Source organism: Sinohyriopsis cumingii, chromosome 6, assembly GCF_028554795.1.
Source record: "Sinohyriopsis cumingii isolate HCF-2022 chromosome 6, ASM2855479v2, whole genome shotgun sequence".
NCBI classification, from domain to species: domain Eukaryota; kingdom Metazoa; phylum Mollusca; class Bivalvia; order Unionida; family Unionidae; genus Sinohyriopsis; species Sinohyriopsis cumingii.
In genome coordinates, this window is record NC_142966.1 from 75487253 (window position 1) to 75514354 (window position 27102).

General features: G+C 34.4%; 1 protein-coding gene across 1 annotated transcript; it reads left to right on the plus strand.

The window, feature by feature from the left end:
* Positions 1-2035: 2035 nt before the first annotated feature.
* Positions 2036-25530, plus strand: LOC149797230 (digestive cysteine proteinase 1-like). The gene is made up of 9 exons (XM_089961927.1): positions 2036-2147; positions 5346-5514; positions 9044-9186; positions 11136-11291; positions 11828-11860; positions 16888-17079; positions 17516-17678; positions 22033-22135; positions 25244-25530. Exons 2-9 carry the CDS (start codon positions 5349-5351, stop codon positions 25341-25343), a joined length of 1056 nt encoding a protein of 351 aa, XP_089818053.1. The 5' UTR covers positions 2036-2147; positions 5346-5348; the 3' UTR covers positions 25344-25530.
* Positions 25531-27102: the final 1572 nt, after the last annotated feature.

Consider the following 27102-nt stretch of genomic DNA (forward strand, 5'->3'; position numbering starts at 1 on the left):
CTCCCGCATCCGAGGCGGACGCTCTAACCACTAGGCCACTGGAGCGATTAAGAATGCCCTGATATGTGCCCTAAACAACAATAAGTCGGCTTCAGGTATTATATGTTTTAGATACGTTTTACACTTGAATCAAGTGGAGTGCCAGTCAGTAAACTTACATGACCTGTTGCTAGTCCATATTTTGTGTCGCCCATTCAAAATCTAGTGCATGTTACACTCAACGATAAACTTTACGCACTTTTAAGAAAAACTCTTGATTAAAGATATAAATAAAATGGCTTAAGTAGCGATCTAACAGTCATCGCATGAATCATCATATATATACGATGGAGAAATCAAGTAGGTATTAGTGTCCGTTGTAATGAAGTAACAATCGAATATTGAGTGCAGGGTCGGTTACCAAAATAGCCTGGTAGCTTGCCATCACACAAATTATCGTTTGAGAACAGAAGTAAAACAACAACAAAAAAGCCGCCCCCCCCCCAAATAAACAAACAACAACAAGAAAACAAAAAAGAAAAAGAGATCCAGGTAAAGTGAACTCACAATCATTACAGTATATTGTTTAGTAGTCTTTAGCACGGAAGTCTTTTGGACTATTTTGTCAGGCTTCTACCGTATCTCCACCCTTAGCATTGTTGACTGTATGACTGCGCGAGAAATGTGTTAACGAAAATAAACGTATTTTCATTTTCATATAAAAAGTCACTATTTGAAAAAATAACAAATGTGAAGCATTTACATGTACAATTTAAATTTGAGCAAAGTCGTCATAAAATTATTATAAAATTTCGAGTCTTCTTTTAATCGATGTAGTGTTGCGGCCGTTAATGATTTTGACACATAATGAAGAAACACATATATTCAAATCGAATACTTTTGCTAAAAAATATATAATAAAAAGGAAACATACGTTTCTTAAATAGTTATAGGAAAATATATGAAAGTTCATTGAGAGTGATTCAACACAGATAGTTAGACTTTGTATATGTGTTTCCATGATTAGTCTGTTGCATTTGCCAAATTAAAATCTGTGAAAGTTTTTGTTGTATTGGTCTTCGTCGTTCCCTATATCATTGGAATAATGTCATGCATATATACTACAATCCCATGAAGTTTACTAACTAAAGGCCATCTGAGTTAAATTATTTTCGATGATACAATGATTCGCCTATACAGCGAGATAGCTGCTAGTACCATAGTTATATGTCTTTGTCATGAATCAACTGGGGTTCGAACTCGCGACCTCCCGCATCCGAGGTGGAAGATCTTGCCACTAGGCCACCGGAGCGGTTGCTTCATGTATCTACTGGTTATGTTTTATGACTTATCTGTAAGAATTACTTATAAATATAAAAGGTTCTTTGCATGCTGACGTTAACGTTCTAACCGTACACATTTTCTTGAAGGCTTATTGGAGCATTTGAGTCACGTACTATGAAACAAATCATTATCTGATATTTGTCTATCATATGTGTTGCCATGAGAACGGACAAGTAAATATTGCTGCACTCGAATGTTGACAAAAATATCCAGCTTATTTCTTCATAAGTCTAATGTGCAGGTTTTAACAAATTATAACAAAACTATGTCAATTATACAGCATAACAGTTAGACTGTGAATTGTTGGAGCCTCTGCCATTAATGACTATATTACTGAAATTAAATAAATAAATAAATAAATAAATAAATAAATAAATAAATAAATAAATAAATGCTAATTATTATTATTATTTATATTATTATTATTATTATTATTGATTAATAAACATTATGATGATGATCGTATTATTATACCTAAAGATGAATTTTATTTCACACAAGTATTAGCATATTTTATTGAAATAACATATAAACAATAACATTAATTAGATAATTGACAATTATATATACTAGTACTGATATGTGTATGAACTGAATATATACATTACAAATATTGTTAATCGAAATTGAAATGCACTCTGCACACAATGAAAGGAAGTGCTAACAACTCTTGATAAAATGGGCGTATCTTATTTTTTATGGATGTCAAATTCACGACCAGGACGTTGTCAGAGTATAAAAGCTCGTGGCTGTCTTTTCATGTTCTCGTCGCTTCCACACAGTATCAGCATTGGTCTCGTCGCTTCCACACAGTAGCAGAACAGGTATGTCACTATCTGTCTCTTTGTCTGTCTCTCATAATTTGTATATATATATATATATATATATATATATATATATATATATATATATATATATATATATATATATATATATATACCAGTCAGATCGAATCTCCGTAGGGTAGTAGAGTACGAATTAAAAATTCTCTAACCTGTATGATATTATTATTTGTATTAAAATATTAATTCTGCCTACTATTGTCAAGCATTCTTCTATAGGAATCCAGGGATAGCACTTTCCGTTCTGTCTATTGTATATTTATAATTCTCTATAATTAATTCTATATACACCTTGATTTTTTTCATAGGAATCCGGAATGACTGTGTAGATACACGAGAATTCATTATTAGGTCGTCATGCGATTGTGTATGCTACACACGAGTGCATATAACACGATTGAGTAATATCATTTTTTGGTGACGTGTGCTTAGCCGTGAGTCTATATGGGCTCGTGTATGCAGGCAAGGTGATGGGTGCTGTTTACACGCCGACCTGGGTTCGAATCTTCGTAGAGTACGAATTAAAATTCTCTAAAATGTATGATATTATTATTTGAATTAAAATAATAATTCAGCCTACTATTATCAGGCATTCTTATATAGCATTCCAGGGATAGCACTTTCCGTTCTGTCAGGTGTATATTTATAATTATCTCTCTCTCTTTTTTATAAAAGTAAATTTGGTTTATTATAACTCCAGAGCCAAAGAACGGACTGTTTATATTCAAACTGCTCATGGACCGTAGTGACAGTGGACAAATCTAGAGGGGCTGCAGGTGTGTCTGCCAAAATTCTCATTATACTAGCGCCAGATAACAGATAAATTAACCCGACATTCTATATTTTCACTTTACAATATTTGTAAATTAAATTCCTGGTGCAAGGGAAAGTTTTTATACACGAATATAACGGTTCACATGTCTACATACTGCCAGGTGGCAGGGGTCACCTTCGTGAATTGGAACCTGCCAAATTTCTAAACTTAAGACTATGGTGTGACTTTTTGTGCCATTTTTGTGCAATAATTAATGATATGGATATATTTGTGAATTAGGTCTTTACGGCTTGTGATGTTCTTGAAACTGATGTGAGGCATGTACACCTCATACAGTCACTGTACAGTATGTATCCAGTGAAATACCAACAGTCGGCTAGGAAGCAGAGCTAGCCACTTATTACAGGAGACAATATCTCAAAAACTGCCTAGATGACATCTATTTTGAACTGCATCAAGCTACTGAATGTTATTATGCAACATTATTTTTCTCCAGACTTTGACCAAATCTAGTCAAAGAAAGAATTCTTTATTTTCAGGTTATTTGATTCTGTCATATCGTTATGATGTCTGCAGTTTGACAGTTTATATTGTTGTCTAATAATAAACGCAGTTCGGCTGACGATAGTAAAGATTGTTTTTACACGTGTTTCTACTACACAAAGTTGAATTTTGATATGAAACAAGAAGACTATTTGATGTAAGGATATGTAAGCAATAACTCCAAAGTTACTGACATTATGCAGAAAATGTTACTCCATTGGTAGATGTAGAATTATTTTTGTGGCCCGCTGACACAGGTGTACGTGTACGTGTACTAATATTAGCACTACACAGCTGTATAAAGCTGTGCAATTTGCAGGCCTGTGTATTTTCATGTGAAACTAATATTAAGGAGAAAGAGGAGCAAGAAGAGATTGGTGATTGTCATACTGACAACGCTCACAACAAAAATGATTACGGTAACGACGAAGAAATTGATCTGATCATGACGATGACGATGAGGACGACGACAATGATAATTGTGATTAAATTTATAATTTTAGTGACACCCCTCAAAACCGAAAAAACTTGGGACATAACAATTTTTTTATGTTTTCAGATGTTTCCTGTTTACTCAGGTTTTGGCAGATGTAAAGAAAATGTCTTTCTCTAAGCGCTTATATGACGAGAGAGAGAGAGAGAGAGAGAGAGACAGAAAGAGAGCATAAAGGTTAAACTTGGAATGTTTTTTATCCTAGTTTGGCTAAAATATTGCCACACAACATCATTCTGATTGATTTGCAGACATTGTTGAAACGATGCTTGTATTGCATCATCTTTGCATCATTGTTGCTTTCAAATTCATTCTTGTATAATACCATGTTCCTGTGCCGAAAGTACTCTGCTATGCTAAAAGTCTCCCCTAGTTCTTCAGTGTAGGTTTTGACACCCATCTGTTGTTTGTAAAGGTATTTCAATCCTACGAGGCTTAGTTGGTCGCTCTGACATCTGGACATGTGAAGACTACATGTATGTGATGTAATGATTTTTCTGCACTGACAATCAGTGGAGTGCATCTGGCTTTCAGAGCACTGTTTTGTCGGTCTCCGTCAGAAAACCTTGAAAGGCAATGCTACATAACTGGTTAATAACGTCCTACTATTTCGTGAAATAAACAATACTACACTTCCGCTCATCATTTATACAAAGGAGGAGCATAATCAAACCTATATATTAAACAAATAAACATTCTCTTTCTTAAATAGCATACATAGAAGCATTAGTTTTTAATACCTCGCTTAACAGCTGGCTCCTTTTTATGGTGCAAAGACTTCAAGGTTAGTCTACTTTAAGCTCTAATCTGTATTAACGCGCGTCAAGTATTGTTTTAGCTTCACGTGTCCTTAGGACATATTCTCTTAGATAAGCCTACTACAGTACTTTCTAACCATAATTATTCTGTTGCAGCACGTTCAAGATTTTAGCAGCCAAAATACGTTCCAAATTTAAAGTGAATTTCGGTTTTGGGTTCTAGTTTAGCGTAAAAATGAAATTTTGGTTTACTGGAGATTTTTATTTATTATAGATGGAAATACTCAGCACTCCAAACAAAATCCGTTACACTGTGGTTTAGAATATGGGGAGTTTCACTGTATTATTATTATTATTATTGCAACGATGTCATCCTTTATATTTTTTTATCATTTGGTCATTCGATATACTTCTTTTCAGCGAATGATGTTCACCCTGACTGTACTCTCGTTGTGGAGAGTTTCACTGTACTATTATTATTATTATAATTATTATTAATTAATTAATTAATTAATTAATTAATTAATTACTTTATTTATATATTTTGTTTATTGCAACGATGTCAAAGTCTATATTTTGTTCATGTGATCAGTCGATATACGTCTCTTCAGCGAATGATGTTCAGCCTGACTGTACTCTCGTTGTTGGCGAGCTCGGTTCTGTCCGCCCCGGGACAGGAGTTCGTCTCTTTATTCGAAACTGTTAAGATGAGAAATGAAACAATTAGACTGTCGTACAAGCCATATCTAGACACCTGGGTCCAATACAAGAAAGATTACGGTAAATAGTTTGTTCATTTCTTTTCTCACAGAATATGACAAATAAACACGCTGTACACTACAACGATCTCTTTATGACCAGTACATTTAATGATAATCGTTCATTACACTGGTCAACAGTGAAATCATTACTGACTTGAAAAGGCCCTAATCTGTAGTATTTTGGTGTGCCGAACACGAATATAACCGTGAAAAATTTGTATTGGCTCTCGTTTTGAAGATATTCATATACCTCATTTTCTATGTTTCACTGTGTAAATTTCTCCAGTAGGACTGCAGCAACATCCGGAATAATGATGTAACATTGCATAATACCATCATGCTCACATCATCCACAGTTGATTGCATCATTTTCTGATGCAATGCAATACTAATGCCATGCGGCTGCTGAAGTAAGTTGACGTCAGCAGTGTACTATACATGTGTAGGCCTATTATACTAATGCCAGGCGGCTGCTGAAGCTGACGTAAGCAGTGTACTATATAAAGCCCAATCAGATAGGTTCAGCATTTAAAATATTTTAGACGTTGTGCGAGACAGTTCAAGCTACTGTTACATAAAACTTATTATTTTATCCATTTACGTACAATAAAGAACAGTAATGCCTCGAAAGTGTGTTAATACCGCGGACAATTTTTGCTATATTTGTGGGGAAGTGACATTTGCCAACCAGAAGAAAAGTATCAATTCTCAAGTGAAGAAGGCATATCATCTTTACTTCGGATGCAAGGTTGGTGACCAAGACAAGCCTTGGGCTCCGCATATATGCTGTGCTACATGTACAACACAGCTTTCACAGTGGTTGAATTGCAAAAGGTCATCAATGCCGTTTGCAGTCCCAATGGTGTGGAGAGAGCCAAGCAACCACCTAAATGACTGTTACTTCTGCTTGGTTCCTCCTCTTTCCGGCGGAATAACGAAGCGAAAGAAGTCGAGAATAGTCTACCCAAACATTCCGTCTGCATTGAGACCAGTTCCACATGGTGAGGGACTTCCTATTCCAGAACCTCCAGCAGAATATTCTCTTGATTCATCTGACGAAGACAAAGGTGAGTCGACCTGTTCTTCTCCTGGTCCATCAGCATGCAGTGATCCAGATTTTCACTGTGGTGCATCATCAACCCCACACAGAATAACACAGGAAGAACTAAATGACCTGATTCGTGATTTGGACTTATCAAAGAACAAGGCAGAATTGCTAGGATCAAGACTCCAACAATGGAATCTTCTAGAAGAAGATGTCACAATTACTGCATATCGAAAGCGCCACCAGCAATTGGAGCCTTTCTTCAGAAAGGAAAGTAATCTGATATTCTGTTCCGATATTGAGGGCCTCATGAATGCTTTAAAAATCACTCATGACCCACAAGAATGGAGACTATTTGTGGACTCTTCGAAACTGAGTCTCAAGGCTGTGCTTTTGCACAATGGAAACATTCTTCCATCTATTCCAGTAGCGTATGCTGTCCACATGAAAGAGACATACGATAACTTAAGGCAGCTACTGAATTCCATTGAGTATAACAAGTACAGCTGGCACCTCTGTGGTGATTTGAAGGTAGTTGCCCTTTTAATGGGACTGCAGCAAGGATATACAAAATACATGTGTTTCTTATGCGAGTGGGATAGCCGAGCAAGGGAAATGCACTACATGAGGAAGGAATGGACTCACAGGCAGAATGTAGCCATTGGAGAGAAGAATATCCAACACCCAGCTCTGGTTGAGGCTCAGAAAATCTTGCTACCACCCCTTCACATCAAACTAGGTTTGATGAAGAACTTCGTGAAAGCCATTGACCGGACTTTGCCAGCATTCCGATACCTGCATGAAAAATTCCCTCGACTCAGCGAAGCAAAGATTAAAGAGGGAGTTTTTGTGGGTCCTCAGATTCGAGAGCTTTTCAAAGATGACCGGTTCAACAACTTGCTGGAAGGTGACGCGAAACAAGCATGGAATGTTAGGGCAGAAAACTATAAGGAACTAGTAGAAGACATGTTGATGAAGTATAAGAAACTTGGCTGCAATATGTCTCTAAAGATTCACTTCCTTCATTCCCATTTGGATTTCTTTCCTAGCAACTGTGGTATTGTTAGTGATGAACACGGCGAACGTTTTCATCAAGATATCGCAACAATGGAACAAAGATACCAGGGAAAATGGTCCACTACAATGCTGGCTGACTACTGCTGGACACTCCTCAGAGATGCTCCCGAACAGCTGTACAAGAGACAGGCGAAGAAATCTAAGATGTAGTCAATGACTTGATTTTTTATAGGTAGGCTATTACAGTTGACCTTTTACTATTGGAATGCATTTCGTTATGTAAACATTAATTTCTTGCAGATTACAAAAAAACTAGAGCCAATTTTGCAATTTGACTGTCATATTCGTGTTCAGCACATAAAAATTGATAAGAATTGACTAATTTTATTTCAGTAACATGACTTTTGTAAAAATTTGTTGTCCAGTGTTACTAGAGGGAAGCCTTTTTAGCCGACTATAGAAAATAGGAAATAGTTTGGGAAATACTTTGCGTCTTTCTTTCTTTCTTTCCTTCTTTGTATGCACGTCTACATTCTCCTGTTAACTAAACAGTGTGCATTGAATACAGTATGCATATATAGCAATGTATTTTTAGGTGTGTGTGTGAGTTAGAATGTGTACATAGCATTAACAGTTTTACACATATTGTTACTATGTCTGCAGTGTGGCAGTTTATGGTGATGTCTTGCACAGAGGCATCATGCCGCAGACATATAGCATCATGTCCCTCCCAGTCACATTATCCTGACACCAGGCCGACCAGTCCCCACTTAAATCTAGTATTGCTGAGCGCCAAGCGAGGCAGCTGAAAGTACCATTTTTATAAGTCTTTGGTATGGCTCGGTCGGGGAACGAACCTACGGGTTCCAGGACATGAGGCGGACGCTCTATACACTTAGTCCACCGATACGGTCGCAATTTCAGGTAAACGTTTCCGCAAACTCATGCATGACTGAATGAATATTATACATACACGTGAGCAAACACATACACAAACACACATACGCACGCACGCACAAACGCACACACTCGTATCTCTCAGGTAATACATCCCTATACAGAGGAAACAGCTCACTTCTTACATTCTGTTGAGTCGCTCATGATGGAATCAATATTTCCATATCATTTATGCCATGCTAGGCGATTAGTTGCAGCCTTCTGCATAACTTCCTGGTACTAATTTAGCTCAAATGAAACTATTCCCAGGCGAAAACCCTTTTTTCTTTTCTTACTGAAGTGTATTGATTAGGTCATCAAGAATAGTGATGTTGACTTGGATGGGAGAATTCGTAGGATAGTAATTGATCCTTATCAGATGACATTGAGAGAGCGCCACTCGGTCTCTCTATGTCTCTGTCTCTCTCTTAACACAAAAAGATAAGTTTAGTTTTTGAAGCGACATTTTCTGTTTAAAGCATTGCAGAATGAAAATCGTAACTGTTTTTTTTAAAAGAATTTCGTTAAGCACCATTTCTTTCAACTCCAGGAAAATCCTATCGAAGTACGGAGACTGAAGACCTAAGGTATACAATCTTCGAATCGAATCTGAAACTGATAGAAGAACACAATGCTAGATACGTGATGGGCGAAACAAGTTATTACGTTGGAATCAACCAGTTTTCAGATATGGTAGGTATTGATATTCGGAATATTCTTGACCTTAATAGCTAAATTATCAATTATGTGGTAATATATCGTTAACGTCAAGCAATAAAAGTCAAGCAATCACTTCAATCAAAGAGCATCTTGCTTGATATAATTTGAAGCCCTCTCAATACCCTAGCCAAAGAATATTCCGAAAACGTCTTAACATTTCCCAAAGAGAATCGATTTCTAAATCTTTTGTCACCTTCCGTCTTCCAATTTTAAGCGATGGATGATGATATTCTAGTTACAGATGGTTATATTTTAAAGTATTATTATAAATATGTCCTTCACGAATAATAAAGTAAAAACAAACGGTATAGAAGAGATTGCCATGCCAACGCATTGACAATGTAGTTTCTTTGAAAGTATTTCTCCTTCACAGTTTTATCATGTTACTACTAGAGAAATGAAAGTATAGCCTAAGTCAAATTGTAATGTGTTACATGGGTACAGGCAACTAATTCAATTCCCATTAGATCGTAACGTTAATATTTGGCCAAGTTTATTATACTTCTTTGATAAGATTGGCAAACCATGCTTGCATCTCAAGAATGATCTGTTAAAGAAGAAACATTTAAAATCATGCAAACGTGATGCGCGCCTCGTCTCGGATAAAAGTTCCATTGTATGAGCTCACAATAAGAATCCAACCCATAGAGATCCCCGTCTACATTCAAGTAGAACCAGTGTGACGACAGCGGTAAAAATTAAAATCGTTTTAGGTTCACACCTACTGATCCCTGATCCATTCATGATTCTTCTGAAACATTATTTTATTTTTCCCGTAATTATTTCAGACCAATCAGCAACATTTATTCATTTAATTACTGTATTTAATATACCACCATACATAGTCTTGTCACATATCTCATGAAAAATTAGTCGTCTGTGACCATATAATAAAATACTTGTGTTAGATCATCAGTACTCCACAATGTAAGAGAGACTGATAAGTGTTGCACTCCATGTGTTATTATGTAATTTTTTTTAAAAAAGGTATGAAATTGGTCAGCGATCCTTTAGAATTTCGTACACTGAGTCATTGAACGACAACACGTGGTTCGTAGATGGAGGTTAGTTCGGAATTGTAGCCAAATGCTAGAGGAATATATTACCGAATATAAAGAAACTTGAGATGTTCCAAAATTACAAACAAACGATAAAATGTTTAAAAACAAATTAATGTAACACTAATAAAATATGCAAGAAGAATGTAACTTAAATGTTTTGGGGAAAAAGTGCAACATTATGTTTCTGTTTGAAAACTATTGAGTAGTGTCCATTTTCTGAGAGATATAGTCGAACTTGATAAGGGCCGTTGGTTTAAAAACGTCAAAAAATGGATATTTCATAATCAGCTACATCTATTGTCTTAGTCAACTGCCGTCGACGTTGTCCTTGTAGTAACTGGTGCAGGTAATATTAATGATGATGATGAAGGTTTGATTGTTTGGGATGAAAGTTGTTTATTTCACCCAAACGTTAACATATCCATTGAAATACCTCACATTCCCTTTCAAATGAGCTTGTAAGTAAACACACGAGTGTTGGATAGTAAATAGTGTGCGTTGGATTGTAATAACGTGTGAAAGTACTATTTAACTGTATAGTATGTATCCTCCATTTACACGAGTCTGCATGTGTGTGGTGTTGGATCGTAAATACCCGCCTTTAATTGTAACTATATGTGATAGTAATAACATACACTTTGTCCTCTTTAAATGCGTTCGTTTGTATGAATGCAGTAAGAGTGTGAGTTTATTTGTCCATTATTAGGTGTGAGTGACTCTCGCTGTTTTGTGTCTTGCAAGATTGATTTTGATTGCAAGAATGTGTGCTTACCATTCCATCTTATGGTGGTCTCATGGTTATCCATTTGTGTGTAAACGGATATAATTGGACAATAAAACAGTTTTTTTTTATCTAATTAGACGGAGTTGGAGTTCTTAGAAATGTTGGGATTCGTGGCCCCCAATGAAACGGAAATCAACAATATGTGTTCACTTTACCTTCCCGCGGAAAATACTGTCGTACCAGATTATATAGATTGGACGAAGCAAGGATATGTAACACCGGTCAAAGATCAGGCAAGTCAATGATACAAAAAAAAAGATAAAGCTTTATCACAAAACGTTAAAATGATAATGCTTGTTTGTTCAACTTTCATATAATTAAAAGTCTAATCACTGTCTTGAATACTTTGAAGAACACCGTATCATTTATCTATTATGACATATAATCACTGTCTTGAAATACTTTGAAGAACACCGTATCATTTATCTATTATGCAATATAATCACTGTCTTGAAATACTTTGAAGAACACCGTATCATTTATCTATTATGCAACATAATCACTGTCTTGAATACATTGAAGAACACCGTATAATTTATCTATTATGCAATACAATCACTGTCTTGAATACTTTGAAGAACACCGTATTATTTATCTATTATGCAATGTAATCACTTAGTGGCACTGACTAACATAATATGCATGTCATCTAATAAGTTCTACAAATTTGAAATGGGAATGTGCTTTGATCCTCATTTCAACTACTGCTAATTATAATGAGCAACGAAATCAAGGTTCTTAGGCCCCAAATGTTTACTTTCTTTTATAGGGACAGTGCTCATCTTGTTGGGCATTTAGTGCTGTAAGTATCTAAATATTTGTTATTGTGTTCTCGATCTCGACCTTTTCAGTTGTTCCGTACATTCATTATTATAGTCAAATCAACAAGAGGTAAGAATGTAATTAGTATCAATGCGCTGAAAGAAATAGTTCTATTATTTATCAAGCATAGACGTTTTATGTGAGTGCCTATCACAACGAATGCCAGCTGAATGACTTGGTCACAAACACGTTTACATCTGCTTGTTATCACTGAAGTCTCTCCGTATTAGAAGAGGTACAAGTTTTGTGTCTTGTCTTGAACTTTCATGAAAATAGGTCAGATAAGCGCTGTTGCCATCTAATGTATAATTTTACACGTAACTAGGTCGCTATTAATAAAACCGTCTAGTTCATCGACAGACGGTGCTTCATCAATATCGGTTATAAAATTAATAACGTGGTCACCATCTTCATTTAACAATTTTTCATTTTCATTAAAATCTTTAAGTACATTGTAGCATCTCTGATCATCAACTGATGGTGCAACTAAATATAACTTGTTCCACGTTAACCATCTCATTATCAAAGTAAGTAAGAATTGTATTTTACCTGATCCGGAAGGACCAATTATTATCATTCTGATGGAATCGGTAATGCTGAAATATGTTTTACTGGCTCATGTTTTCGTGTCGCTGAGAAATCAATGACATCTATGTTGTAGAAATATGATAAATAATATCAATCTATATTGCGTTAAATGTAGAGCACATACTCCTACGAGTATGTTGACAACAATAATAATAAAAAAAACATAAAAGACGCGCAGTTGCAGGTAAATGTGTAAAATGTGCCAAACAAAATATAAATTTATTTCTACCAGTAAAATTGCTGGTGATATCGCTACTTCATTAGGAAAATTACCAGGAACACCATGGGCTAAATACCCAGGAGAACCATCTTCCTGGATATAATTATTGCGGTTCTGGTACCCGACTTGATATCCAACTTGATAAACAAGATCAACCAAAACCTGGAGAGTATCCTATAAATGATATTGATAAAGAATGTCACGCTCATGATGTAGCTTATAAAAAAAGATGCACAAGAACGACATATTGCAGATGTGAAGTTGATTCATTAAATTCATTAAAAAAATAAAAATATTAGAGAATCATTAGCTATTTGGTTGGTAAGATCTGTGATGAATGGTAAATTGTTATTCGGAGCCAGTAATTAATCGACAAATTATTAAAATAATGGAATCGATTTATTATAGCCCAAAAGGATATTGGAAAGGCAGAGCAGCAATTAGTAAACTTGTTGATGCAGCAAATGTTAAACGTTCTACTGTTTATAAATGGCTAGCACGACAAGCAATATGGCAAATTTACCTAACACCACCTAAACAAAATCAGTATGCACATTTTGATGTCAGTACTCCTAATGAAGTTCATCAGGGTGACATTTTATTTTTACCACACGATACTATCAAAATTGGTAGACGTCAGTTAACATACAAATACGCGTTTACTGTCGTTGATGTTGCAAGTAGGTATAAGGAAGCAGAAATATTATCAACTAAAACAGCTGCTAAAAATGAATCTGCTTTTGAACGAATTCATCGACAAGGACCCTTGCATTGGCCACCACTATTACAAGTTGATCCTGGCAAAGAATTTCTTTGTGTAGTATCATCTCTGATGAGAAAACATAATGTCGAAATTAGACGAAGACATACTGAAATTCAACGTGATCAGGCAATTGTTGAACGATTTAATCGAACACTTGCTGAGCGGTTATTTGGATATCAGGATGCAAAGGAAATAGTTCAGAAAGATATAAGATCCCGAGAATGGGTTGCAAGATTACCAAGTGTAATAGCTACATTAAATAATGAAATTACTCGTGTAATAGCCATGAAACCCATCAATGCAATTACAAAACAACATATACCGATACAACGACATGATTATTCGAAACAACCAGTATTAGGTAATGTTACTGTAAGATATTTATATGAACCCGGTGAAGTTGAAGGCGGTAAAAAAAGAGCGACTGATCCTATCTGGAGCATTACAATGCATACAATTTCTAGCGTGGTAAGATCTACTGGTAGACCTGCAATCTTTCAGACTAGACTCAACTGCTCCTCAACGTGGATTTGTAAGCGAGCAATTACTTGTAATTCCTGACGACACGCAATAAATAACGCCAATAGGTCGTATAATTAACGCCATTAGGTCGTACAAACTGATGGCAGTTTTCATTATCAGAACTTTGAAACAACCATATTATACAGGATCGTTTTTACTTATTTCTATAATAAAATAAAATATATATCCTTGGTAAAAATTAACAGTTCGATTTCGTGGAAATATTGTTAGTGCATTAGTCCACGCATGCGCATTATGATCAATAATTTCAATCGAAGCTCCTTTTGATTTATATTTTCATTCGTTCAATATCTCCAGGTTATCGTTTTCACAATTATTGAGAATTTTAGTTTCTTTCCTAGCTCAGCGACATCTTTGACAGATGCTCCGTTATCCTTAACTATTTCTTCCACTCGTTTATTTTATTACGTCTTTTATCCGTTAGACCGTTTCAAAGAGTAGAAACGGTAAAATGTTCCGTTACTCGTTTGGCTACACAATTTAGCCTTGAAAATTTTATTGTCTTTAAATTATTAACCAGAGGCCTCACCCTGCAGACCGCCCCCATAACAGCAGCCGACAGGCCAAAATGGTGCTCCCTTGCTGTCGCCTCAAGCACCAGACGGCGCAGAGAGGATTGATTGATTGAAATTATTAACGCTGGATTTATCTTTTATCTGATAAATTAGATAAATAACCGCGGTTACCGGATACGCTCTTTCATAATATGGTTTGTCAATACCAGTCAACATTCCAGGTTTGGAATTTTTACTCAGTTTGCCATTTTTTCATTATGAAGGACATGATCTTATTTGTCACGGGTAATCCAGATATCATCTAATTCCTTACTAAACTTTACTTTTAAAAGATATTTTCAATTGTCGAGATAATTAATGATCGTTGCCGCTCGTTTGTCGTTCATCGTAGCATCGACACCATTTTGCATTGCATATGATTTTGAACATTGTCCATACATGAGATGCGCCATCCTTTCGAAATTCTGTCTTGGCGTCATGAATTTTATTAATCAAAATTTTATTTTTCGGATCAACCAGGGTTTTTATCGGTATTTCAGGGGATATTCTGTCAAGATTAAATTTATCTTTAGATGGTTTAATCTTAGATAATGTCTCGAATTCATCCATTTAATAATTAGACAAATATTTAAATTGAAATTATATATATATATATATATATATATATATATATATATATATATATATATATATATATATATATATATATATATATATATATATATATATATATATATATATATATAATGATTCAAACAAAGGACAAGTGGTTAATGAAGGGGTCTTCGACACCTTGAAACAAAGCCTGCGTAAACAAATTCTGCGGACTCATTTACAAAGCGTTCGTAATTGAAGTCTTGGACCAAAACCGTGTTTGAAATGCAGTGTTCGATTTAGGGGAGAAACACGGTTGTACGTACAATGTGGTGGTAAAATATGCAGAAAACTGAAACGGTACTATAATAAAAAATATAATGACAGTGACAAGGTTATAAAAAGTGACAAGGTTATAAGAAGTGTAGAAGATCGTCTGACAAGATTTTCAAAGTAATGATTTAGACAAATTATTATTTAAACAAATAATATATATAAAAGAACCAAGAATTTGTAAGACATCTCGTTATAACAAATGATGAAGCATCTCGTGATGGTGTAATCAAACACTGTAGACTAAAACACCCAGTCGGAAATGTTATTAATACTGGTTATCTCATATTCAGTACCGGGAAAAATAAGATGAATCCTTGCCATAGGTTCGTATTTGAATGTTCCAGTGTATTGATCGAATACGGACTTGTTGTCGATCATATTAACGGTATAAAAATTGATCATTATTTATCTAATCTGGGATCTATCACGCAGAATCAGACTTCTGTATGTGGTAGTACAGGTAAATATGAAAATACAATTGCAAAGAGGGCGATTAAGTTTGTAAATACAGAGGCTGGCGAATAAATAATATTCTTGTCGATGCATGCAGCTGCCAAATATTTCGAAATTCAATCAAAATCAGTATATTTTGTCTCAAAAAATGTAACCAAATCAGACCTCTCTAAGAAATATAAACAAAGAATAACTTTCCATTATTGCTGAGAGAGATAACTGTCAAGCTAAGCTATCTCCGGTAGAGTAACTGAGTAGTTATCCGGCTTATATTACGAACTATTTATTTAAAGTTTTTTGGTCATCATTCAGTAATTAATTAATTATGATACAGCCATCAATTTATCATTTCAAACTGACTTATGAGACACTAAAAAGTCATTGTGCGAGAATCGTGCCAGGGTTGGACAACCACTCGGTCAAGTAAGGACCCCTGGCTTGTAACTACATGAAGTCAAACTACATACCCCGGCCTAAAACGTTATAATGGTTGTCCTTTGAATCAGCTTACTATTAATTCATCTAGAAATTGATGTTACATAGTCGCCTTTCCTGTATGCTGCTAATACATTGAAAACAGCTCTACATAAAACGTCTAATCAATTTATCTTTGGTAAATGAATAAAAAGAAACCAAATACTATTTTGAAAACAATTCATGTCTGTGTGCAGGATGTTTCCACATTTTAATACCTTTTTCAATATGTATTCTGTAAGGAAACTGTCCTCCAGAATGACTTGTTTCCCAATGTTACTTCAATTTTATCTTAAACAATCACGCAAATTTAGGATGAAAACATTTGTGTCTGAAAACATAATTGGATTTAGCATGTGGCCAGCAATGTCATTTTATCACAGAAAGCCGCCACATCGATACTCTTTCTTGCCAGAAAAGTTTCCTGCCAAATTAATGCTCTATTATTTTGAGAAAGAACTCTACATATTAATGCTCTATTATTTTGAGAAAGAACTCTACATATAGTTTTGTTTTTCCAGACTGGATCTTTGGAGGGTCAACACTTCCGTAAGACCAAACAACTTATATCCCTAAGCGAACAACAGCTTGTGGACTGTTCTGGAAACTTTGGAAACCATGGCTGTGAAGGTGGACTGATGGCGAATGCCTTTGACTACATACAGTATTTTGGGGGAGTGGAGTCTGAACAGGATTACAGATATGTTGGGAAGGTAGGTGGAGAGAGAGAGAGAGAGAGAGAGACAGAGAGAGAGAGAGAGAGAGAGAGAGAGAGAGAGAGAGAGAGAGAGCACGATTGTGTGTTCTGATTTAAATTTCATAATCAGCAAAACAAGCGTTTCAACAACCACAACAAAACACTTCTGCTCCTTTTATTACTAGCACAATTGTAGCAACAATGACAACAAAACACACGTGAATTGAATGGTTTAAAGAACAAAGTCAAATTCAGCGACAAATGGTTCTGTTACATTATAGCGTCCTCGATTCTTTTCTGTAGCCTTCCGCAGTAGCAAATATGGCGTTTTTAACACATATAAGCTAGAAAGCGCATTCGGTTCCGTTTTCATTCTTATATTCGCCTTTCCTTCTCAAGTGTTAACATAATTTGAATTTATTGCTGTTTTTCTATTGTTTTGCTTTAAACAGGATAAACCGTGCATGTCCTCTGAGTCTAAGGTTGTTGCCACATGCAGCGGATGTGTATATATCACACAGGGAAGTGAGTCATCCCTAAAAGCAGCGGTTGGGGAAGTAGGGCCGGTATCGGTTGCAATATCAGCCGGGTTGACGCTTAAACACTACAAAGGAGGTAGGAATTGTCTCTACCAGAGATTTGCTGCAGCTGCTGATAATAACTATTAATATCATCGTAGTCTAGTCTTCATACTCAGAACCATTATCACCATTCACTAGCATTAACAATCATGAAGGATTCACCGTGTCTTGCCTATAACACCAATGCGGCCTGAAAAATTGACATAAACAATACACTGTAGAATGCATATCGGATTGAAGATGAACTTGGCTCACTGCAAATAATTCATCAGATTGATTTAAAACTGATTCCGATTCGTGCAGTTACATTTGTTTGTTAAATATTCAGTGCCATTAACTATATTACATCTAATCAACTTTGGTTTGATCCTTTCTGATCAAACTTTGCATGTTGATGCATAATAATGACTAGTATATTTAATAGTTATAGGTTATTGCACTTGTATGGGATAAAAGGATCAAGATTTTTTCTGAGCAATACTGAGCGACGTTGGGAGTGATTTATTATTCCGAGAAAACAAGTTCATATTTTCCCATACAAATGCAGTAACCTTTTTATTATATACTCATTTCATTTTCCTACCAAAGGCTTAAAAAAAGGAATACACTTCAAGAAACAAAGTAATTGAATTCCTGCTGTATTTAAAAAAAATGTACAACCGTAGATTCATCAATGCACAGTAACAAAATTAATGAACAAATAGCAGCGCCCAGTGACCTTTGAACTTCGTCGTTCTCGACATTAGTTTAAAACAAATCTCGTTTTGGTCTACTAAAAAACTGAAATTTATAGTCATATTTAGAACGAATGTGCATTGAAAAATTTTCTAGTTAGTTTGGAATGGCTGGAGTTTGTTTTTCTGTTGATCCAATTCAATTCTGCCTTTCTGCTTTTTTGATGGACTTGATTTTTTGGATCAATTCAGTTCAGTAAGGAGATTGTGATCCCAGTTGGAAATGTAGTCAAATTTACAGTACAATTTCGGTGTGTATCAGGTTTTCCTTGATATGAGTCATGTGATTCGGATTCACATAAGTAACAAAGAAAGTACATTTTGAGGAAATTCAAGAGGCATCAATGTAAGTATATATTACCATTCTTTACACCAGCTAAAGAAGACACATGTTTATGCCCTGTCACTTGTATACTTACTGTTGGATGGACCCCAGCTGTGACCTGTAAAGTACAGTGTATGTTTTTTATTGCTAGCCTAACACTGTATCAAAATAGTTAAACGTGGACGATTGCCAAGTAGCTGTTGTGTGACAGTCAATTTACCCAGCGGAAATAATACCTTTTAGTCGTCTTGGCTTATGTCTCTGAGGCTCTTTGTTTCCTACGCACGCCTTCAGCTTTTTTTCTCGAATTTAATGTTTTGACTGACTTGTAAAAAGGTACGTATCTGATTAATATACGTTATTACGTTATTCCTTCCGCGCAGTATACTTTTCTGTGCTAGTTTAATAGACACAAGAGGGCACTGGTCATAGTCTGAACCATGCTATTTGCGAAAAGTTGCGAATATTTCTCCAAAATAAATGTTTAAATGATCAGAATTGTATTTTCAGTAACTGCATCTCGCACTTTTGTCGTTGACATTGCGAATATCACGTTTATGCGTTGCTTGCTTTTAAGTTTCGTTTGTGACTCATTGAACCCTTCCACATAGTTAGCCTTATTATCTCTACTTTCAAATGGACGAAACAGCTTGTATAATTCATCCAAAAACAAATCTAATAAGCCAAAACCTAAAGCGTGTACTAAATGAGCGCAAATTGGTTGTTTACAAAGTAGTTCCTAATAGACTATACTATTTTTAGGCACAAGTGTCATGCCGTAAGAAACAATAAGAAATAATACTGCACGATTCTGACAAGGCAAAGTTAACGGAGAAATTAAGTGAGCATATAATAATAATAATAATAATAATAATAGCTCCATTTTGCGTCTCCATATTTTGCTAACGTTGCAGAAGTTGAAGATGTTGAATAATGTCCAGACAAACCTGAGAATGCAGTTGTTGCTCATTGATATCCAAGGCCCATAACTTCTATTAGAACATCAATCCTCTCAAACAGTCTGTACTGTCGGCCTCTTCGCGTGTGCTCCTGTCATTTGAACCTAGTTGTGAACGAAAGATAATCGAACTGACAAATATAGTTAATCTTTGTCTCGTAGGCATTCATTATTCGTTCCCCATATACATTTCTCAGGAAGTCGAATTTGAGTTTTTCCACTCCAATACTTAATACATGCGCAGTCAACGTAGGGCAACTTTTAAGCGAGTATCATTAAGATAGTGTATTGTTCGTGAAGAAATTTTCAAACAAATTTGTAAAGATTTGACATCTGTACACCCTTTATAGAAATAGTGTGTTTAATAATCATGAGTGAATAGTTCAGTAATCTGCCTAAAAAAAAGCAGACATGAGCACAAAGAACACCAGTGAGGACCAGAACAGCGGACAGGATTTGTGGCCCTGGGAAAAATTATACAGTAGGCTCCAATGAATCACAAATTGAAACAATCGTTGACCCCATGACCATTTTAGTCCCCCGGAATTTGTTCTACCCTGTCCGCGGTCCTGGATAGGACTTGAAAAGTCGGATGATCCATTTCTGAAAGGAAAAGTGGTGGGTGGACGATTTTCGCGAAAACATGACTTACAAATCTCTTTAATATCATAGTGGGTGGATGCATACAGGTGAACACAACATTATCAATGCCAGCGTAATCAGATCCCAAGCCCAATCTGAGAAGCCACACGAGTTACGCATAACTGATAGTACTGTAGCAACTGGCCTTTGCCAATGTATCGCAGGATGAGTTAGCTCATCATTATTATCCATATTTGTCCAAATAGTTAGCAAACTAAGGAGAGAGAGAGAGAGAGAGAGAGAGAGAGAGAGAGAGAGAGAGAGAGAGTAACTTCTTAGCCTAACCAATCTTTGTTTGCTACTAATTAGTCATGATAACTTGATTATTTTTGGATTATTCATTACCATGCAGTCATAAGGAGGGGGGGGGGGGCGGGTGGAGTTAAGATGAGGGTCCCTATGCAGTAAAATAAAGCAATAGATACTTATTTATTGTTAAAAATACGTGATGAAAACGTACAGTTCAACTCTTATACTTGTGGGATGGCATATTATTGTATACTACTATCTGCGGCGATCTATAATGACAAATGTTCAATTGATGCAAGAAGTGTAGGTCACTCGAATTGCTCTACGTGAAATGCGCATGACCGTACCGGATGCGGCAATGGGATGGGTTTGGCCAGCTAAAATAGTATCTGAAAATGATTTTATACGCTTTATTCACGGATCTAAGTAAATTGTCACATTTGTCTTACGTTTATTAACAATATATCATTAAAGAAGTTTAGGAACGTGATGCAAAATATTAAAATCTAGTTTCTTTGTGAGCTATTCTTCTAATTTCCTAAAACAGTTTAAATGGAACTCGTATGATTCATTGGTCAAGGAATTCCAAACATAATGAATCTCTCAAAATGTATGCTACCCTTTTGTGTTAATGTTATACTTTTATTACAGTGTTACGTTTATGCTCCCTTTTTGTGCTAACGTTATACGTGTAGTAAAATATTACGCTTCTGCTCCCTTGTATTACTGATACACTTCTGTTACTGTGTTTCCTAAGGTGTGTTATGTTTATACTTTTATTAAAATGTTACTACTCGACAAAGATCCCGGACTTCTGAATGTGTTCGCATGGAAGGCGGTCGAAAAATGTATTTTAATTAGTGCACAATTGATTTGCAGTCTTCAAATGCAAAATTGCATGAAAATCAGTCAGTACTCATTTCTACCAGTAGGTTTATTTATTTGAATCTTGAGACTTTATGGTTAAACGACAACAAATTAAATAGTCATCCGTTGTCTTTATATTGATATTTAATGTGCAAACCATAGAGATATTATTATTATTATTATCATTGTTATTATTATTATTATTATTATTATTATTATTATTAGTAGAAGTAGTAGTAGTAGTAGTAGTAGTATTAAAGGATGTGATGAGCTGAGTATTTATCTTTAATAAATAGTTAAACTGCAATAATAGATTGAGTCATGACACATACTTTTCTTTGACATTAATTAAAAGACAGTTTAAAAATAATAGAAATTATGATGATATTAATTCCGTGATTTCTTACTCTTTATTTCAAATAAATAGCTAATTTACAGCTGAGAATTTAGACATGCGATTTCGGGTTTGGGCTTATTAAACCGAATGTTTCATGCACTAACCAATCAAGAGCTCTTATCCATGCCTAAAATTCATTTTGATAAACGTGGTTCAAAAAACAGTAGAATGATTTATTTCAAAGCTATTTTATCACATGTATTATATTGAATTCAGGCGTGTTTGATGATCCTTTGTGCAATGGTCAGTTGAACCATGGAGTGCTTGTTGCCGGATATGGAACGTACAGAGAAAAAGATTACTGGCTTGTGAAAAATAGGTTAATAAAAGTGCTTTCTCTCTCTCTCTCTCTCTCTCATTAGTGAGAATGGTTATAATACAGTCACATCGAAACTTTGTATGAAGTTATTACATTAGTCCACGCATTGTATCCTCGTGCAACCCGCCTTAACCTGTGCACGGAGAACATACGTCTTTTAGAGAAAAGTCATTTGCAATAAATTATATCGCATAATTCGCATTCAAGCAAGTAAGCAAATTTTCTAGTTATAAGAAGCCTAGTATATCAAGTTATTTTCAATATATGCCATTGATTATCATCTTGGTTGATGTTCTGGAACAGAATTTCTATTTTAATTTTAATTCTATCTTCCTTTTATAGCTCATTAAATGCTGTATTTGATTTGTCAAGGAAATGAACAAAAGGTTTAATTTTCGAATCACTAAGGTTTTCAATACTGTTTACTAATTTGTTTTTTTTTCTTCTTGATGTTGTTTAGCAATATTGAGTTCTAGACCTGGAACTCTTGAAAATGAATTTGAGACTTAGATGGAAGATTTAAAAAAAGTTAAAAGATCCATCAAGAATCGAAGAAGTTACATAAGGAAAGACTATGTTTGGTTTAATTTAATACCGTTTATATTCTCATTTTTCCCTAAACATTGGCAATGTTTCTGCACATCTTACAAACAGATACATATTTTTGATAAACAAAATTAATAATGAAATATTATGTTAAAGAAAAATTTATTTACCCACTATCATATAATTGGTCCACAATTATATGGCTGAAGCACAATGAATGCATAAAAAATAGTTTTCAAAGTCAGTCCAGCATAAGATTCCCGATATTTGTAATTGTTCTTTAATATATTTTATATTATGAATGTTCCTTCTATTTTCACCACTTTATTTTCCTTTAATAAACCCAGTTTTTTCCTCATATATTATATGCAGACTTTACGATTTTGGAAACTTCATCTTCATGATAATTTGTAAACGACCTTTAGAACGCCATTTTTGTAAATACTCTTTTTGTTTACCTTTGGTATGTTTCCAATTGTCATATGCTTCTTTATTTGCTCTGACTACAAATTCTTCAATATACAGAAGATATTAAAAATTCGGTAATGAAACAATCAGTTTTAAGACTATTATATTTCGTATATAATAAACAATCTATAATGTTTCACTCTACGTTTAAAGACTCATCAAGTTTTAAATGAGAATCGTTCACTTGTTTTTGGATGTCAAATGTCATTGTCATAATTTAATTGTTATGCTGAATTACTTTTGTAAATGTTTATTCACATAATTTCTTCTTTTTAAGTAACAAAAGTACATTATTAGTTTCTCCCATAATAATATTTTAATCTAATGTACATTCTGTATAAAGTTGAACTATTGCAATTAACCGACAAATGTTCTACAGCTATTGTGATCTCATATATGATATGTTATCTTCAGTAAAACCCATGTACTTTAATTTCCTCAGTAGTTTGCAGATAATCTTCTAATGCTCGTGTTTTCCTATCTTAGAAGTTTTAAAAGTGTAAATTTCTGATAAGGTAGAAATTATACAATAAATTTTGTGACATAGCATATATGTAATTATCAATAACTAACGAATTTTTAACAAATTATCAAATAAGTCAGTTTGGTCAGTTTGTTTAACTTATTCCTGAAATATTACATTTCGTATATATATATATATATATATATATATATATATATATATATATATATATATATATATATATATATATATATTACCCCTCTCTCTCTAGCACAGAGTGGAGGAAGGATATATAAAAATAAGAGGAAAAAGGCATAAAGAAAAAGAAACACCAAATACATCTTTCTATTAGATTTAAGCTACTGAAAATCAAGATTTAGAAGAAAGTTATATAGACACATGTAATCTTATTTTTACTGAAGGTGTTCAAAATGGAAACAAGTTGACAAAGAAACCAAATAATACAATTTCCCTTTTAAAACATGGACACATATTTTCTACTTTTGAAACGAAGTTGTAAAAATGAAGAAAACGAGGAAAGAATAATAAGTGTACTTTCTCTAGCAAATAAATCACCTCTACAATCAAATATTGTTCTATTCAAGGGCGTATTAAGATAAAGGTGAAATGGGGTATATAAAAAGTTAATATATTCTAAATCAGTATAATGCTACTGGATCATACACTTACGTCATTTGAAATTTTATTTACTGAATTAAATCATAGTGTTATGGTTTAATGCGAAGAATTTCCTCGTAGAAGTAGCAGCAAGTTCTGATATGTTAACCCTATATACCCCTTGGTGAATCGAGCATATATTTCAATGTTTTGTGCTAGGATTTTATGAGTTGCCTCCCTTAGTTTTAATGCCAAATAATCAACAACATCTAACAGCGGCGCTTTGTACATAGGCCGAAACTGAGTTTTAATTCGTTTTTGTTTTTATAAAGCAAGTTAAGATACATGGAAGTATAGACGGTAGTTAAAATACTTTCGAATGTTTGGTTTTTGTACTTAGAGTCGCATGACATTTGGAAACAACCCCCAAAACTTAGTTTTGCTTTGCCAAATCTTGAACATCATTGAAGACACCAGTTTCGTATTTACGAAACTTTATTCTGATTTCTTAAATTGTGACATACTTTTCGTCAAGGATTGACAACGCCACTTTTGTAATCCTTGTATAATTAAAGATATAATTGCCTCCAGCTCATAACATGCTAATCCCATGGAAGTGAAATTTTCAAATGTGGCCGCCAGTCTACTTACTCTCTGAATACTTTTATTCCAATATCCCACTTTTTAAGACTATTGTTTATGAATTATTTTTATGTAATATGTATATTTTTAAAGATAAAAGGGTAATTCGTCATGGAGGTTATACATCATAAGGCCATTTCCTGCTCATAATAAAGTATATGACCTTTGGTAAAACTCATGAGATAATTTCGAAACAAGATTTGAAGGATTTAATGACAGTCTGCCACATATCGTTTCATATCAACCCATTTAACAAAAATAAAATTAGAAAACAGAGTCGTAGCCAACTTTCGTACACAGATTAAAAGTGTTGATGCAAATTTAATACGTGCATCGTATTTAATGATACTTCAACTTTCTATTTTTTCCAGCTGGGGAACAGGATGGGGTGAGAACGGCTATATTAGGATGGTCAGAAACAAAAACAACCAGTGCAGGATTGCCGACATGGGGATATATCCTCTAGTTTAAATTGTTCAGCCAGAGAGAACTCATTTTGCAATATCTTTAAGACGGTTTCCTGTTTGTCAGTAAAAGAAAATAATTATTCTGAACTCATCTTGTAATATTTTCCAGAGCAGAGAGTGATATATTAATTATTGCTATGTGTCATGAACCTATTGAGACAAATAAAAACTTATTGCAATGTTAAATTAAACTGACTTTTTGCTTTCTATTATTTAGTTTTAAAATTCAGTTAAATATTATTCTAACATGAAAAAATGTTTTTAATAAAATTAAAAAAAAAACAACAACGTGAAATGCAGCGAAGAAAAATAGAATAGAATTTCTGCAAAATAAAAAACCCACATCCAAACACAATCTTACCAATTCGAGATTAGTCATTCTTTTTAATGTATCAGTGGCAGAAAAATTACATTACCACAGTGAAGATTTCACTTATATAACTGTTTTACTTTTCCACTTATGAACTATATACCACCTTATGTGTGTAATTCAGACCCGTATTTACTTAATTAGGCCTGTTTTTTTCCTTCTCTCTCTCTCTCTCTCTCTCTCTCTCTCTCCATTAGGATGAGCAGATCTCATGCTTGTGTATGCCAGTGTACTAATACGGACGCACTATACTAATTCACTTTCCATAGTAAACCTATGCAAGCACCATGATATTAAAAAATTCAGCAACTTAACAATTTTGAGCGCTCATGATCAAACCTATATTTAACAGTATAGATGAAACCTGGATGTCAGCTTCTGTGTAGAGGAAAGGACCTTCATGTGTTTGAAACATGTGCTTTCAATTCCGCACCAAAGAGTCCGGTGATAATTTTAGTAATGAATGTTCCAAACTCAAGACTGTTAAACGTCTGAAATTCCATCAATAAAACAATGTCTCTGTTTTTTCACCTACAACTAAGATAAGCTTTCAAAAGATTCTTTTTTCTAAAACATAACTTACATTATTAACCAATCCTGGTCAGCTAAACCCATATATATATATATATATATATATATATATATATATATATATATATATATATATATATATATACTCTGTTTTTGGTTCACCCATTTCCAGGATGGTTCCCATTTTCCGTATCATTAGTACCGTGTGTCCTATACTAGTATATGTCAGTGTAACTAATAAGAAGGCGCTATCAAGAATATCCTGATATGTGCCCTAAACAACAACAAGTCGGCTTCAGGTATTATATGTTTTAGATACGTTTTACACTTGAATCATGTGGAGTGCCAGTCAGTAAACTTACATGACCTGTTGCTAGTCCATATTTTGTGTCGCCCATTCAAAATCTAGTGCATGTTACACTCAACGATAAACTTTACGCACTTTTAAGAAAAAACTCTTGATTAATGATGTAATAAATGGCTTAAGTAGCGATCTAATAGTTATCGCATGAGGCATCTTTACTACGGAAGTCTGTTGGACTGTTTTGTCAGGCTTCTACCGTATCTCCACCCTTAGCATTGTTCACTGTATGACTGCGCGAGAAATGTGTTAACGAAAATAAACATATTTTCATTTTCATATAAAAAATCATTATTTAAAAAAACAAAAAACAAATGTGAAGCATGTACATGTACATTTTAAATTTGAGCAAAGTCGTCATAACATTATTATAAAATTTCGAGTCTTCTTTTTATCGATGTAGTTATGCAGCCGTTAATCATTTTGACACATAATGAAGAAACAAATATATGCAAATAGAAGGCTTTTGCTGTAAAAAAATATATAATAAAGAGGAAACCT

Excerpts from the sequence above, each read along its gene's own strand:
- LOC149797230 (XM_089961927.1), top strand. The coding sequence starts at position 5,349 with ATGATGTTCAGCCTGACTGTACTCTCGTTGTTGGCGAGCTCGGTTCTG. Across the intron at positions 17,080-17,515 it reads ATTACAGATATGTTGGGAAG|GATAAACCGTGCATGTCCTC; the intron begins GTAGGTGGAGAG and ends TGCTTTAAACAG. Across the intron at positions 22,136-25,243 it reads TACTGGCTTGTGAAAAATAG|CTGGGGAACAGGATGGGGTG; the intron begins GTTAATAAAAGT and ends TATTTTTTCCAG.